At 38.9% G+C, this 17,110-nt stretch overlaps 1 protein-coding gene across 5 annotated transcripts in view; it reads right to left on the reverse strand.

Moving 5' to 3' along the window:
* LOC143212158 (protein couch potato) overlaps window positions 1-17,110 on the reverse strand; it is a 251,750-nt gene that overhangs the window by 81,713 nt on the left and 152,927 nt on the right. For all 5 annotated transcript variants that reach the window (XM_076430606.1, XM_076430603.1, XM_076430602.1 and 2 more), the window contains one exon: window positions 12,591-12,644. In XM_076430606.1, coding sequence (XP_076286721.1) covers window positions 12,591-12,644 — 54 coding nt within the window. The remainder of the gene's footprint in view (window positions 1-12,590; window positions 12,645-17,110) is intronic.

Below are 17,110 nucleotides of genomic sequence, written 5' to 3' on the forward strand. Positions count from 1 at the left end.
GCGACCCAGGACTTCGATTGAAGAATTACTGTATTTTTAATTTATTCGCGCTAGAACTGACGTTTAGACCACAGTGCGGCTCCCCAATTTCGTATTGGGTTCGTCCGCGCACCTCAACTAACAAATTGATACCATATTCCTAGGGTAACAACCCTTCGCCGGCCACTCGTGCTGCTCGCGGCTCCTGGCTCGTTACAGTATAAGTAACATACATCTACAAAACGCATATTTTGTATTTTCATTACGGGCTCTAATAAAAAAAAGTTATAAATGGTGCCTCTTTTACTTTCTCATGTAATTTCATAGCAATCGCAATTTTTTCAAAATCTTTTTCGCGTGTCATTTGGTAAATCAGCTAAAAGAAAACGTAAAACTGCTAAAAGAAAGTCAGGTCATTTGGTCCGATCATAAAAAAGTTATACTGTTTTAAAAGTACGCTCAAATGGTTCAAAGTGGTTCACTGTAAGTGGCCGAAGACTTTTGCACGGTACTGTACGAGCACGTATGCATGCATAATATCGACAGAAATTACTATTGTACGTTTCGTGTCGCGTAGATCGAATTAAATTCGCGATGTACCGAGCACCGAGGTTCGTGATTTTTCATTTCGTGACATACGTTACGTTCCCGGAATTCTTATCGGAATACAGAATTTCCGAACGTAATATACTGTTCTGCCGAGCCCATTTTTATCAATACGTCCATCGTGCAAGCTCGTAGATGTAGGTTAATAGTTTTGCACCCGCCACATAAAGAAGCACAATCAATTTTCGCGTTTCTTGCTTCGACGTTTTCGCACGCATTAAAATCAGAATCGTTATTTTTGTCGACGTGTACTTTTCAGTAAATCCTTCTTGCACTCTCGGTGTCTCACAAATATTGGATGATTTACGATTCCGTGTAATAACAGAAATTAGAACGTACGATCGATTTGTCTTGCACAGTTCCGAATTGATTAAACTCTTCGAAAATTCATATTTCTATAACTTGCTTATCAATTTCTGTTAATAGACTACGGATCTTTATGCATTTTTGTGGCCCATGAAAATTTTCAAAAAATGCTAGAATATAAAATTAGACAGAATTTAGTAAAATTTATATTTGTGTTTTGGGTCTACAAAGGCCGTTCCCATTAAAAATAGGATTTTATTTCATGACACTTTCTTAAAATTTGTCGATAAAACTTGAAAACTGCGTAAATATCCGCAGTCTACTTATTAGACTTATTTTTGTGGTCAGCTTTTCCAATGAAGTTGATCTTGTCGAATACATAACTAAAAAGTTGCGAGTTTGAAATTTAAATTCATCGTTAAAAGCTAAACAGATAGCTTCCCAGAATTATTTCTCTGGCGTTCTTTTCACAAAAATTGGCAAACTAAAAAAACTAAAAAAACTAGTAGTATCGTGTTATTTTCACGACCCAAAAGATCAATCAACGCCCAAAATATATGCGAAATTCTTTTTCAATCGATTTGTCATTATAAAACTTTTATCAACAAACTAATTAACTGATTAAATGAAGTTTCTATTCTTCTTCATTCTCGAATATCATCAATATCTCCAATATCATTTATCTTGGGTGCAACGAAACTCGTCTAAAATCAAAAAGTAAACTGTCAATGAAAGAGAAACGAGCCTCGCTTGCAAATTACAACCAAATTACCTTGCGATAGTAGGACGAATACAATTTAGACGGTCGGAGATAAAAAGCAAGAGCGACGAATCAGAGGAGAGAGAGAGAGAGAGAGAGAGAGAGAGAGAGAGAGAGGAACAAAAAAATAATTCATTCCATTTGCAAGTTCTTTTAAAAACTTCGTTCGTCGCAATTGAAATCGTCTCTTTTCCCGGGAACGAAAAAATATTGAATAAAGCAACTTCTCATGAACGCGAGTTGTTTCACGTTTTTCCACTGCGTCCCGTTCTCGCACGAAACTGCTGCCCTAGTCGGCAGCCATTATAATTTTTCAACCCCTTCGATTATGCGGAATTCCGCTACACGCAGTACACCCTCGTCGAGTGCCGTATATGCATAAACGCCGTACTTGCACTTTTCCACAATCGTGCTTACCATGTACAAATCTATTTTCTCTGCGCCCTTCTCTTGTCTACACTATTCTACACTCGTCGAGTAAACTTTACTTTACCAAACTCAAAATGTGCCTTTCTACTATAAATTATTATGTATTTAGTATGTAATCCAGTAGATTTGTACTTGGGACTCTGTAGATCGAAGTTTCGCTCCTGTAGGATCAATGGTTCAGAAGTTATGCTTGCTTAACGTTGAGAAATCTGCTGAGTTTTTGACAGGTAAGGGCGCAAAACACAAATTTTGAGTCCGGTAAAGTAAAGAGCCGTCCACTCGTTTCCTCATTGGAGAAATTTTCCTACGTAACAGATACAGTGACTCCCACTAATACACCCCCTGGCAAAAAGTTTCCTAGCGTACAGGCATTAATCCGGAATTTACAGAAAACATTCACGTTTTAGGAGTATAAAATATCACTTTATGGAGTTACAACTGATGGGAAATTAAAAGAGCCTTATTAAAGAATAAAAAACAAGAAAATAACATAAGCTTCTATTTATTATAACATAGATACGAGAAAATAAACAATATGTTACACGGAAAATAGTTTTGAAAGAGCGGGACAATTATTTTCATGTACTGTTTACATTATGAAATATGTTGGTATCTATAATCAATTACTAAACATTTAAGTATTGTATAAGCTATTATATCAATTTTATATTCACACAAAGGAAAAGATTAATATAGAATGGAATTATTCTAGGTCGAAAGAAATGTGTAATTTTCAAGTTAAAATAGCACCGAGTGCAAAGAGGGTTAATATAGTTTATATAATTCTGTGCCAAGAATATTTTGAAGCCATTGTAAAACTAAAAGGAATTCTGCCAGCTACTGAAATATCGTATATAACTAATTATTTCTTGTAATTTATTAACTGTTTTCCAATGACAATGAAACTTGGTTGTTTCCTAAGATTTCATGGTGACATTTATGGGCAACCATTGACTTCTTTTTTCGAGAGAAAATTGTAGAATTGCTTAAACAGCAAACAGCGTTTTCCACTCTTGTCTCGCACGAAACCGTGCGCGTCTCGTTTTCAAGCTTCACTTATCACTGTCAGTGGTTGACGCGATGTTTATGAATTTTATATATCTTTGTACTATGCACGATCACTTTTCGTTGCAGAGCTTCGTCCAAGAGAATTGACTGCGATAGTTGAACAACTTTCTTTTGACAACGGAGATATTTCATCTTTCTCGACAGTCCGAGTGATCTATTAGAAGATGTAAATTGTTACCTTGCAGGTTTTCTGACTAAAATGCGGATACTTATGTGTTCAGAAGTTCCTAAACTAGAAGAGGACGTCTATGATAAGAAACATTAGTGACATTTCTGTTTTATTTAGATTTTTCACAATTTTTACGATAATACGTACTCGAATAAAGGAATTTATAGTGAATAATTTCTACTGGAAGCATCTTTATAATTCCAATAATTAAAAAATGAACGATATGGAAGCGGTCGTTTGACCAGTCGCGGTACAGTTAGTGTTCAGGTGAAATGAAACCGAATTTTTTTATTCAAGCAATGAACTTTCTCGTAGCTTCATAATATTTCCGGTCCTTATCGACAAAAAACTGATCCAAGTGCGATTTCAGGTGATCGTCATCAGTGAATATTTCACCATTCAAAGCGTTTTGTTAACCTCGAAATAAATGGTAATCCGATAGAGCAATGTCCGGGCTATATGCGAATATGACGTCACTTCCCAACCAAGCTCCAACAATTTTTCACGTGTTCCCCTATGATAACTAGACTGCGGATGTTTATGCGTTTATAGCAAAATTGAGAAGATGAAATTCAAAATTGTTGAAAAATTTTGAAAATTGAAGATGACAACATATGATTTCTCCTCCATTAAAATCATTAAGAGCAGAAATAACATTCAATTTTGCATAAAGATAACATGTAACACGTGAAAAATTATTGTAGCTCGGTTGGGAAATGATGTCACATCCATTTGTTTCGAAGTGTACAAACTCTTTGAATGGTAAAACATTCGCTAATTTTTGCCGCGAAAAAGATGGGGAAAGATCGTCGAACAAAATGGAAAATATTTCATTGATTAAAGTTCATTTGCTTGAATCAAAAAATTCGGTTTCATTTCACATTAAAACTACCTGTGAGAAAACGTTAACAGAGACCTAACTAATGTGAATAAATAATTAATTAGAACTAAAATAATTGTTTTATTTCGATTGAAACATTATTATAATGAGGTCCTACAAGATCCCACGCGAGCAATTTCACAGAAATCGAGGTGCGAGTAACTAAAGGTTAAAATAGCGAAATTACTATCTTGCCAACCCAATGGTTAACTAATCCATCTAGCTCGGCAGAAAAACTGAAGTCGTCTGGTCCATTTATAAAAAAGTTACTCCGGCTTCAAGTGTGCGCCATCCGTTATGAGACTGACTGTAAATATCGGAATTGCCGAGATTTCGAGAACCGGAGTGGCGTTTTGAGGCGAGCTTTATTGAAAACGTGGTCGTGAATTGATAGTGCTAAAAGCGTTTTCACATTGTGTAGTTTCCACCGTCGTCCGGTTGACAAACGAATGGTGAGCGATTACCGTCCGGTAAAATTCCAGTTCTCTACTTTGACGTGTTAATTACGTGTATTATCGAAGAGCATAAAAATTGCGCAATGAAACGAATAACGGCGAAATCGAAGATGCTGGTCAGCCAACATTCATTTGTCAAGCAGACTGCGAAAACTGTGTACAGAATATGAAGACGCTTTAAACAACTAACTAACGAAAAGCTTTTTATTCAGAAATACAAATGGAAAGTAAATTCATTCAAAGTATGCTCCATCGACATCTACAACCTTCTTCCACCGTTCAGGTAATAACGACACAACAATCAATAATGTTCAAGAACTTCGGAATCGCATAACAACTGCATGTAATAACATAAAACGAGACGCCCTAATTATGTCGATAACGAAAAATCTAATACAAAGAGCGGAGTTCTGTATCATAGAAGATGGACCGCAGCTCGAACATCTGATGTAACTTGATTCATTTTGTAAGAAATTATTTTTCATTAAAATCACGATTGCACAAAATTTTTGAGTTTGATGTCGTTTCAAGGTCATAGCATAATAAACTGTTGAATTCGTCTCGACGTCAGCAACAATCCTATGACGTTCAAAACATATGGTGCCATTTAAAAAAGTCAAGGTGACCTTCACTTTTTTACGTAAAAAGCATTCTTTCAGATTTCAGAATATGCGAACGTGTAGCTCACCAAGTACTGATAAACTTTTGTTTAAAATATTTTTTAATTGCATTACCGGAAATGCCTAAAAAATGGTGACATAACTTAACGCGCAGAGCCTGTATGAAGCAGAAGCAAAGTTAGAGATTTTTTATGGCCGCCAGGTCGTTTGGTCCCACTGTGGAAAATCAACTTGTGCTGCACCCGAAATAAGTTGGTACACCGCGTTCCGTGCAATCAGGCCCTCGCCGACCGCCCCGGTCACTGGCACTGTTCGGTACGAATCAATACGAGACAGTTTCAGCTACCATTTGTTTGTTCTAATTGCCCCTTCGTCGCGGTGGCAAATTGCACACACCGTTGTCCCGTTACGATTTTCATAGAATATTGAATTTTGCGGAATTCGGATTGAATAATGATCGGACTGCGGATGTTTATGTAGCCATAGGATATCTATTGAAACGCGCGAGTTCTGTGTGAGAATTGTATGTATACAAACAGTGCTTGCTATGCACGTATTTACGAAATACTTATCGCTTTACAATCCACCTTCCGAAAAATTAGAATTATTAATTTATAGAAATAATTTAACTCGCGCTATAAACACAGCAAGTACGCATCTCTCGAGATCAGAGCTAAATATCATTTTAAAAATAGGAAATAAAAATGGTTCCTTTCCAAAATTATCAAAGTAGGGTAAAGGTACCAGTTACCGGATATTTAATGACCACTTGGAAGTTTTTTATTAATTTGGAGGCATTCTGGAATTTATTTTGCTTCATTTGTGATAAACGATCGATTATCAAACTTTACTTACGGAGTTTTAATCCGAAATTAATTAATTAATTTTTATTACGCCGCAGCACATTAAAATCATTATTTTATTATCCTCTGGTGTATGAAAAATCGCGTTATCGAAACAAGATTTTTAACTAATATTTTCTGCATCTCAAACAAAAATTATTTTAATAGTTTTGATTTATATACCAAGGGGGAAAATCGGTTTTAGTTTTCAAAATGAAGTAATACTAGGAACTTCATGTTATTTTTTTTAATTTCTCCTAGTGATTCAAGTATTCCATCGACACAGCTTCAGATTTCGTTTGCATTCAATTGCCGTAGGGACACGAATAAAAAAGAATTTATTTAATAATTTCGTACAAGAGAATTCCTAGGATTTCAGTAATTGTAGGGTGAACATTTTTTAATGAATAATTAGAATCCATTGTATAATTTTATTATTAAATGTAAGTATTGGCAATTTGGACAATTTAGTCTCTTTCATATCTATCGATTTTAAAATGATTTTACTGGTATGTACCTTAAGACGAGCTTGTATTAAAATAGACTATATCTTCGTTGGATCCTTTTGCGGTTCTCAAATGTATGCAAAGTAGATTGCTGACATCTTATTCAAATTGACGTTTCGCAGTGAGGAAGCTTCTTTTCGTGGCAGTAAAATGAAATGTAAGTTGATAACAGTTCTTCAATTACCAATTTTAATAGTTTTCATTCGTGGTAATTTTGGAGTCACAAGTTCCAGCGTTTTTAATGGCTATTTTAGCGATTGCAAAAACTGCTCTACGCGTGTCAAAGAGTACTATAAATCATTAAGTGGTATTCATTACTAGACTGCGTATTTTTATGCATTTACAGCATAATTGAGTAGATGAAATTCAAAATTATTGGAAGATCTTTTAAATTTAAGTTGTCAATACATTTGATATTTCCTCTATTAAAATCATTACGCGAAGAAATAACATTCAATTTAATTTCTACTTCTTGCAATCGATGCGGACAATTTTTATTTTCCATAAAGATCCGCAGTCTATTGATTACTTACAATAAGCAAGAAAATAATTAATGAATTTCCGATATGGTGGTTGGAAGATTCGGTTTCAAAATAAAGTTGTTTTCATTAATACTTTTAACACGGACAAAAGAGTTAGATGAACGAAAAAAATGTTCATATAGAGGGTGAGTACGAATAAATTTTTCAAACAAATGCTGCGTGGTTTCCAGGGGAACATACAGTGCTGCAATCTATTGTTTGTTACTTTTCTTTTCTATCAACATATGGGTGTTACCTTCAGTTTTTTAAATGGAATGGCCAATATTTTTTCTCGAATTCGAATAAGGTACTAAATTCTCCATAAAAAGTGGTGGCGGCTAACCTCCTACGCACGCCACAAGATGGACAGATAGTCAAGACCTTCCCGCTACTACCTGATCCGTCACCGAATCCAATTGTATACCGTCCTTAACCAGAGAGGAAATGAGAGTGCTCACGCCTGGGGTTTGGCCGTGCCACTTTTGTCTCCACATCATGTTTAGCCTGGAACAGCTCTTACATCATCTTTAGCATGGAATAGAACCTACACCATTTTTAGCAGGAAACAGAACCCATTTTACTGTTATTAAATCTGTGGCATGGATGAGAACTAGCTTCAACCACCGATCAGATACTATTATTTAATAGTTAATATCATTCAATAGTATCTGGTCGGTGGTTGAAGCTAGTTCTGATCCATTACACAGATTTAATAACAGTAAAGTGGGTTCTGTTTCCTGCTAAAGATGGTGTAGGTTCTGTTCCATGCTAAAGATGATGTAGGAGCTGTTCCAGGCTAAACATGATGTGGAGACAAAAGTGGCACGGCCAAACCCCGGGCGTGAGCACTCTCATTTCCTCTCTGCCTCAACTGCCTTCACGGTATCCCAGCGTCTAATTAGGGTCTTTTCCCACTAGACGCCTCCACTGCCTACCTGCGCCATCGCTCCGTCCCCGTTTTGGGTTTCTTCTGTGTATTTCAATGGGACTGCGCCTACTATACCTGCGCCTGCAGGTATATGGCGCCATTGCAGGTATAGCAGGCGCAGTCCCATTGAGATACACAGAGGAAACCCAAAACGGGGACGGAGCGATGGCGCAGGTATACAGAGGGGGCGTCCTAGTGGGTAACGACCTTAAAGGTCCTTGCAGACTATACCGACACGGCGGCTGCCTGCACCGCGTCGCTGTGTATTACAATGGGGATGCGGCGGGTCGTCGGTACGGCCTAGTATCCGCATCCCCATTGAAATACACAGAGAAACCCAAAACGGCCTAGCGGCGCGGTGCAGGTAGCCGCCGTGTCGGTATAGTCTGCAACGACCCTAAGGCAGGGCCCGCTATCTAGCCCAGGCATGGGCAGAAATAGCACGCGTGCTAGTGATTCTCAAGGAATACCCCCACTTCTCCCGGCCGCGCGTCTCAGTCCCCTTTGGGGCCGTAGTTGCTCCGAGCACTATGGCCGCCACGGGGAGTGAGACGCGTGGCCGGGAGAAGTGGGGGTATTCCTTGAGATTCCCTAGCCCGCGTGCTATTTCTGCCCATGCCTGATCTAGCCTTACCGATGAGTCCTCTAGCGGGCCTAGGACGAAACGCTCCTATTCCTTTTCCTTCCCTACAACAGCTCTTATCAGCCGTCAAATTGGTTACCCTGACTTCGAACAGAAACGCGACACAGAGGACGACCGGAGGAAACGACGACTACAACCAGGACCCAACAACATCAGGTCTACTGAAAAAACCACCGAGAATCGTAATCCCTCTCCTAGTGTGGCCACCCGTCGATCTGTCGCAGATTACCACCAGGTATCCAGAAGGCACGAGACCCACAGACCTACGACCGACGTCAGCAGATCACGACGGATTCACGGAGGATCAGCGCACCGATTCCACGTCCTCTTCGAACGGCCATGCTAGGACAGCAGCATCTAGGCTCGATAAGCAGGAGTGCGACTCACTATCTCGCCACGATGTGTGCTTACAATTCGAGCAAAACGCGCTTCTCAAAACACGACGACGACACAGCATCAATCGAGTGGGCAACGACCTGCAAGCATCCGGTCGTCCTCGCTAGATTCTGACTTGGATCATCGTAGAAATGGGAACTCGTCAAGATTATCCTTGTTCACTGGCAAGGGAGTAATGTTGCGGCTAACCTCCTACGCTTGCCACAAGATGGACAGATATGTAGTCAACACCTTTCCCGCTACTACCTGATCCGTCACCGATCCCAATATATACCGTCCCCAAACGCCTTCCGAGGGTTCCTTAGGTCATTTGAAGCAACATTTTCCTTTGCACCAATGTCAGCCGGGGCTTTGTTTAGGAGTTATTAACGAAAAACACAGACCAATCAGAGCGCGACCTAGATGAGTTCTCTAGCGTGTCTTAGACGAAACGCTCAAGAGTCTAGGTTGTTCGTAGATAGAGTGCGGATATATGTGTAAATGTTAAGACAAATTGAGAATTGTTCGACGTTTAGTATCTCTAAGAAAATGCGATAATCTACTGAAATGATAGTCGTCTTAAACTTATATCCGCTACTGTATGTATATTGTCCTAGGAAGGAGTTGAGTCTTTACATCTTCGGATTGTATGATTGTATTCAATGATTATAACCATAAAAGTGAAATTTTTGTACGTAGTCCTAATTCGATGACCAGGGACTGTAGGTTAACCGAGGTGCTACAGCAGACTGGAGGAGCAATGTCGCCAGAAACGACCAAAACTGGTCGGTTTTACTTCTCCTACTTTTCCCCTTCCACTACCCCATACCAGCACCATCAGCATACTCCAACATCCCCCACTAAGACCGTAGATTGGTCAGTAAATTGTATTCCCCTCGATTTTCTCGATTTTGCGGTACTGTGCAGGGGTGGGCACTGTAGGGGCTCCTCAAACTCCTGCTTCCTCACCAACCTCCCTTTCATGCGCGAGGTCTGTGCATTGCTTGCGATGGACAAAGCGCGACCTTCCGCCATGGTAATGAGGGATGCTGGTGGGGGACACTGGGGGCTATGGTGGGGACGATCTTGTCTCAATTCAGACAAAAATGCCCACCCCTGTGCCACTGTATTCGTAATAAATTCCTGGTCTCCCTCGTAATTTTAGTGGATTCCATGGAAACCGTGGAACTTTTCTTTGAAACGTTCACGATTTTGATCGAATATTTTCTGCCAGGGTAGTTGGACACGGAAAAAGGTTAAACGTCCGGTGTTAGCATGATTGGTGAAGCGGCCTGTACAACTAATGTCGATTATACAGCAAACGCGCTCGATATATTTAATCCTGCTACATCTTGCTAATTTTTTTACAAGCGCCTATAACGAAGACTATCCATCGTGAACACGGTTTCGATGAAATCGAGCCGACGCGCGACGCGGTGACGTCACTTGGCATTCTTCGGAGGAAATGCATTCCTTTTACGCGATCGATATCATCCCTGCTGCGTTATTTTAGAGAGCTTCGGGATGCGGGTAAAGGGCAAAAGCGTTGCACAGCTAGCTACACGAAGCGAATACACGCGCGCGCACACGTACATGCACAACAGAGGGAAATATACCCACACAGGAGCCGGACAAGAACGTTAATGCTTTAGCGGAGTGGAGATTTTATAGCGTTAGCGGTGCAGGTTGTCGCGTGCGTTGGTTCTACCTGCGGCGCATAAATTAATGCTATCTCACTGGATTATATACCAGGTCCGAGCCGACATGATGGCTTCCGCGGAGGTATAAAATTGACGTATTTTTTCCCCCCAGGAATCGATTAGATGTTTTTCCGTGTTACCTGACTCACGTAATACCGGCCGCCATCGCTGACGCCATCGTTGTCGGGGCCGGGACTTTGTTTCCCATCGCGCGTCACCTCCGCAACAATGCAATTCTTTTTGTAATTATTATTTACCGCTTTACTACTGTTACATCTGATTCAAACTGTTTTATTACACTCCGCGACGATTCCGTAAGACATTGGTACCATACAAATCTGTGTTGTGAGGAAGAATTTGTTGATCCCGTATGTGTACAGTGTTCTTCTTTACCTCGTCAAAAGTACTCTCGTCATAATTTAATACCAATAAAAAAACTTTTTTTATTATTACTTACATTTTTATGAAACTGTCACCAACATATTTGTGGCATTTCTCTGATTAAAATGATACCAAACACGATAGAATTTCAACTGTATTTAGTGGTTTAATTGACGGTATGAACATACGTTATGGTTCACATGTGGGTACAGTAAATATGGGCCAAATTATATCTTGTTTGGTATTATTTTAATAAGAGAAATGTCACACAAATATGTTGATGAAATTTCGTTAAAAATGAATAAAAACAAACGTTTCTGTCCTTTTCTACGTTCGGCTTCTACGTTCTCTTGTGACTATAGAAGATTTACTGTAACAAGATTTAAGATTCCTAATCTTTTTAAAAACAATGTGACAAGATTTAATATAATTTTTTGACACCCTGTACAAGTAATTCAGGTGGCACACTAATCATGTTAGCTGAACTACCTTGTATTATCTAAATCGGCTGATACATTGGATTAGGATTAGATAAAGGAATTGAATGTTGTCCCGCTAGATAGCTGGGATATCACGCGGGTACGGCGGCGAAAAAAATTCGATCGTACATGCGGCGACAAAATCATTGGAATCGTACAAAGTTGCTTCGATCGCAGAGCGAGTTCTATTGAAAGTTGCCGATCGCAAGTTTTCTCATTTGTTCGGTTACCGAGGAACAATCGCGAGTGGAATCTCGATACTTTGTCGAACTGCTCCCGCTTGATAGGAAAGCATCTGAAACCAAGGAAGGGAATCGATGTTCCTGAGAAGAATCACCCCGTGCGCCTGAATTTGCCCTCCATTTTGGGGAACGAATATGGAAAACGGCGTATTGGCCGGGGTTAACCTTTCGCGCAACGAAATCTAGGACAGATTCATCGTCCTGTTAAAGCCGTGTGGAACAATTTTTCTTGCCGTGAGCCACGCGAGAAGATATGGCAATGATACGATCTCGTGTATAGTAATCAGTTTGTTACAATAACTGTAAAATATTACCACGACTACACTTAGCGAGAATACTAAACCACCAATTTCGTTTTGTTTGTTACGAAATCATTCAGAAACCATCTAAAAGATAATCTTCTTATCAAAATAATAATAATAATTATTGCGTTTAATAACTTTCAAGCGAAATACGCGGATTCATTCTGGATAAAAGTCACGTATTAACCCGGCAGGGGCTTATAATTCTCTTCTCAGAATATATTAAATAGTCTGCAGATACATTTAAATAATAAAAAGTTTACTTATAGAGGTATATTTAACGTCTCGCACTACACCGGCAGTAAAAAATCTCGTATATATACAATATTACAGCGATAATTTTTCATTTTCTTGTAAACAAATACTAAATCACACAGAGAAATAAATATTGAGACTTACCGATGCTGTTTTCCCATTTTTACTTGTGATTTTCAGCAGGGACCCCTCGTACCCCTGAAACAAGATAGAATTTAGTATATTATTATTATTATTACACAGTGCAGAGATATTATATAAGAATGTTATGTAAATATGACGAATATTGATGTACGAAGAAAATTGATTTTCGCATTGAAACATTAATGTTCTTCGACACTTTTCAATTTGACATTTTGTTTTCTCCAACTCTTAATCTTTCAATGAACCCTTATAATTTGTGATTCTTAAAACATGAGAACGGATAAATAATAAGTAAGTAATAAATAATAGAATACACAAGGTAAGTCAATAAGGACAGAACGAAAACGGTCACTTCAATATTCATAACTATATAACATGTTTATATAACAGTTTATTTAACAAATAATAATGATCTTCCAATGATCCAGTTACTGATTGTCACGTCTGCTGACGTGTTGCCATAGGTTGTAAGCATAGTTAATAAGAGTAGGATATTGTAACCGTAATTATTAATAATATTCATTAGTTATAAGTAGTCATACTTCGCTCCGTTCATCAGATCCGATTCTCACCTCATACCATACACCCATTCTTATCTTAACCCTTGTATAATAATCATATCTTAATGTATTCCCTGTAGCAGTATCACGTAGCATTCACCGTAATCATTAATCGCGCATCTCATAACATCCGTAGCGTTATGTCTAACGAGACATCGCGTAGAAGATAAGACACCTATGTATTCGACCTCACGATCCTAAAAAGAGTTCAGTTAGTTCAGTTCAATTCGGACAGCCAGTCTGTCACGTTCGTTCAAGACTCCAGCGAGGCTCGTCGCCTCCTGGATGTCCCGGTCCGGACTCCGACGAGTCCTCGCTCTCATCCGCCTTTGAGCGGTCCTGCTATATCACGCGCTTCTAATTCATTGTAATTCCATTTCATACGTTACAAATATATTCCCAGTTATTAATTTAATAAGTGAGTCTCGCTTAGTTCTTGTCTCTACATCCTCGCGCTTGCGACACTCTCTTATTCAATTCGCGTTCGTCGCTATCAATTACGAAAGCTCGTGCGCGTCAACGAACGCGAGACGGAGGACAACAGCGGGGTATCTCCCGTCAACCGAGGATCACCGACGACGTGATCTTCCCAGGACGAGTGAGGATCATCGTCCTCCCTACGACGATCCAGCCTGATTCGACTGCAGCCGTCAACGAGCAACGAAAGCAGTTCGCATAAACGAAGCCTGCCTGTCTTCACCGATCGCTATACTCAACTGTCCGATAAGTCGCTAAATATTTCCCTGCGAAGATTCGCGCCGTCTCAGTTATCTCTGCTCTCGTCCGCCGCTTCGGGCGAATCTACTGTAAGCGTTAAGTAGAATACGCATGTTCGCGAAAGTCGTGGTTCCCAGTCAGACGTCGGACGTAACGTGCCGCGTGGACAAAAGGTCCAGTAAGGGGAATGGGTCGGGGAACGATAGTTTCGCGAAAGTCAGACTCCGGGACGTAACACTGATATCAATTATTATTGTATATGATTTAATAAATTTCATTCATTCGAATAATTACAGAATAATTTTAACAATTACACGCTGTATGGTTATAACCATTTTGCTGAAAATGTTGTTTCCAAGAGACTAAACAAACATTCAACATACACAGAATATCGCATTTCAATTTATCCACAGAAATATCTCTCAGACTATTAATTATTCTAAAAGATACAGTAAATCCTCTATAAACACAAAAAGGGCGTACACGATAAACGCAAAAAAATATGCTCTCCACTGTAGTAATCTGATCTCGGCTAATGCGACGCGGAGAGTCGCAATCGTCGGCACAGTTCAAAGGCCCGTGCGTCCTTACAATGTAACACCAATATTAAATCTTTTTTATTATTACTTATTTTTTTTTTATGAAACTTTCACCGATATATTTGTGGCATTTTTTTGATTTCTGAAGCAAATTATTAAAAAAAAAAAAGGATCGTAAAGTCTTAATTGATTATGTTTCGTGTTTACTTTCTCGCCTCCGGGAAGAATTTATTCCAACGGGACGACTGAATAATCAGTTGAACGACAACAATTCACGAAGTGTTTAATTACAACTGTAATTTGAAACGAATTTAAACGACGATTGGCTGGCTCCACGATACATTTTGCGCAGTGTGATTTCTATCAACTAAAATTGGTTTCGCCGATTCATCCGCGCCACACGGAATAATTCTGCGGAAGAATCATATTACAAAGCTAATCGTAAATTTATGATTACGCTGGATAATCGAGAGAAACGCAAACCAGAATAACCGAGTCGCGAACAATAACCGACTTGTGCGGCGTACCAACGACATTCGAATTATTAGAGCAAATTAGTCATTTCGAATGGAAACAAACGAATGTGTGAATTGAAAAAAAAAATACACAGCGTAGAGTGTATGATATATTCATTATAAAATCCTGTGTCGACCGAATTCTAAGTTTCAACAATCATTTCGTTCTCAGAGACATCAGTCTAATTTAAGACGACTAATCTTAAAATAATAAGGTATATCACACTTTCACCAATCTATTTCGACCTTTAATGCGGTTTTTAATAAATTATAAACGTTTCCAGAACCATTTACTTTATTACCATGAATATGTAAATGTTGTTTTGTACAATATTTTACAAAAACATCTTCTTATTAATCTGTTTTAACAATCCCTGTAGTTTCAAATTAATTTTAATTGTGGCCCACAAACTAATAAAACTATAACAATAAAAATATGTAAATATGTAATAATTTCAATATGAAAATTGTAATCATAAAACAGTCGAATTAACCTTACATTCGTCCACCCAGTTTCTTTACTTGTTTAATTCTTTTAAATAAACTATAAATTCGCTATCCCCTTTTACAGTTTTCTCGCTTCCATTATTTTATAAGATATAGATATTTACAAAAAAAATCATTGCTCCCATAAAATAAAATTTCAGTTTGTAAAAATTGTGGTTGCGATCGTATGTATCTATTACACTATTTAAACTTTTGTCTGCCACTGTATTTCCTCGAATGAGACTGAACGAAAAATATCGCTGTAAAAAGTAAATTCGTCAAAATGGAATTTCCGAAATGTAGGCAATCTCGGTTCGATATGTTGAGCTGCGTAAGAGTGGCAGAGAATAGATTGGTTGCCACAGGTTGGCACCTATTCTGATTCCGATCGAATTACTAGTCGAAGAATTGGACAGGGACGTAAAAAATATTGTCCAGAGTGAAGAAAACTCGGAATTTTTACAGGAATCCTCAATAGATCGAAAGCAAATAAAGCTCAGAGAGTCGCACACCAAACGTAAAAAATTATTCCGGCATTATTAAGAATGTAAACAATTTGAACACTCGAATTCATCAGATATATGACAGATCTACAAAAGATATTTTTTAAAATTTCAATATGGGCCCGCATAAAAAAGTTGTAAAATGCAACATTTAGTATTTTCTCTACAATTCTGGCCAAATGTAACTTTTGAAAAAATTTCTTTTCACATACTGTAGTAAACTAATTGCTCTAGCTTTCCAAAGAAGTTCAAATCGCGTAGTCCAATATTTCAAAAGTTATGGTGTTTTTAAGAGTTTCCGAATATTAGTGGGAGTCACTGTATCTAAAAGTGATAACTATCTAAAGCCTGTAACATTCGAAAGTTACAGTCGAAATTTTTGGACCAACAGTTTTTCTTGGAGGCGTCGTTCCGGTTCGAATTTCGAATGTTTCGAGTGTTCGGACAGGTTCGCATAACTCGTCAGCGGAACGAGACGGTCGAATGATATATGGACAGCGTGTTACACGATTCCGGCGCTCTTTACACCGAGCGAACACAGCACCCTGGCACCGTCGTATAATCCCAACACGCTGGTTCGCTGGCATAGTCTCGGCTTTTACTGGCACAATAAACTTATGAGTACCCGTGTTATATTTGTATGCATGTACCGCGCGTTGCTTCTCGCTAGAAAACGCGTGTTAATGAAATCTGAAATATCGTCCGGTTCCCGAGCGAGCCAACGCGACGCGACGCTCCCCGTGATCTGCCAAGGAATATTTCACCGCGAAAATAATGGATGACAAGCCGAAGATTGTCGTGCAAGGCGGATAGCTACCGGCGACGTTTCCGTTCATTCCTTTGCTTTTATGGCGAACGCTTAATAGCCGCGTAAACTTACGTCTTTGCACTTCTGTGTCATCTTTTGAGCACTTGCTCGACGATATTGCGCGATCAACTGCATCTGCCCGTTCAAATTTTGACACGTTCGAAGTCGAAACGGCCGCTCGGAATTTATTACGTCGTTCTTGACAGTCTCTGCTCTATTATCGTCTACTACTGGCTTTCTAAGTCTACTTACTTACAATTAGTAACGTCGTAGAAGGTGGATGCGGAGTCGATGATAAACAAGGGGACGTCTAAACTTTGTCGAAATATCGGGTTGGGGACAAGGTTTCGTCGTATTTTAATGCAGAAATTAATCAAGTTTTTTTCCATATT

This window comes from Lasioglossum baleicum, chromosome 9, assembly GCF_051020765.1.
Source record: "Lasioglossum baleicum chromosome 9, iyLasBale1, whole genome shotgun sequence".
In the NCBI taxonomy this organism is placed as follows: Eukaryota; Metazoa; Arthropoda; class Insecta; order Hymenoptera; family Halictidae; genus Lasioglossum; species Lasioglossum baleicum.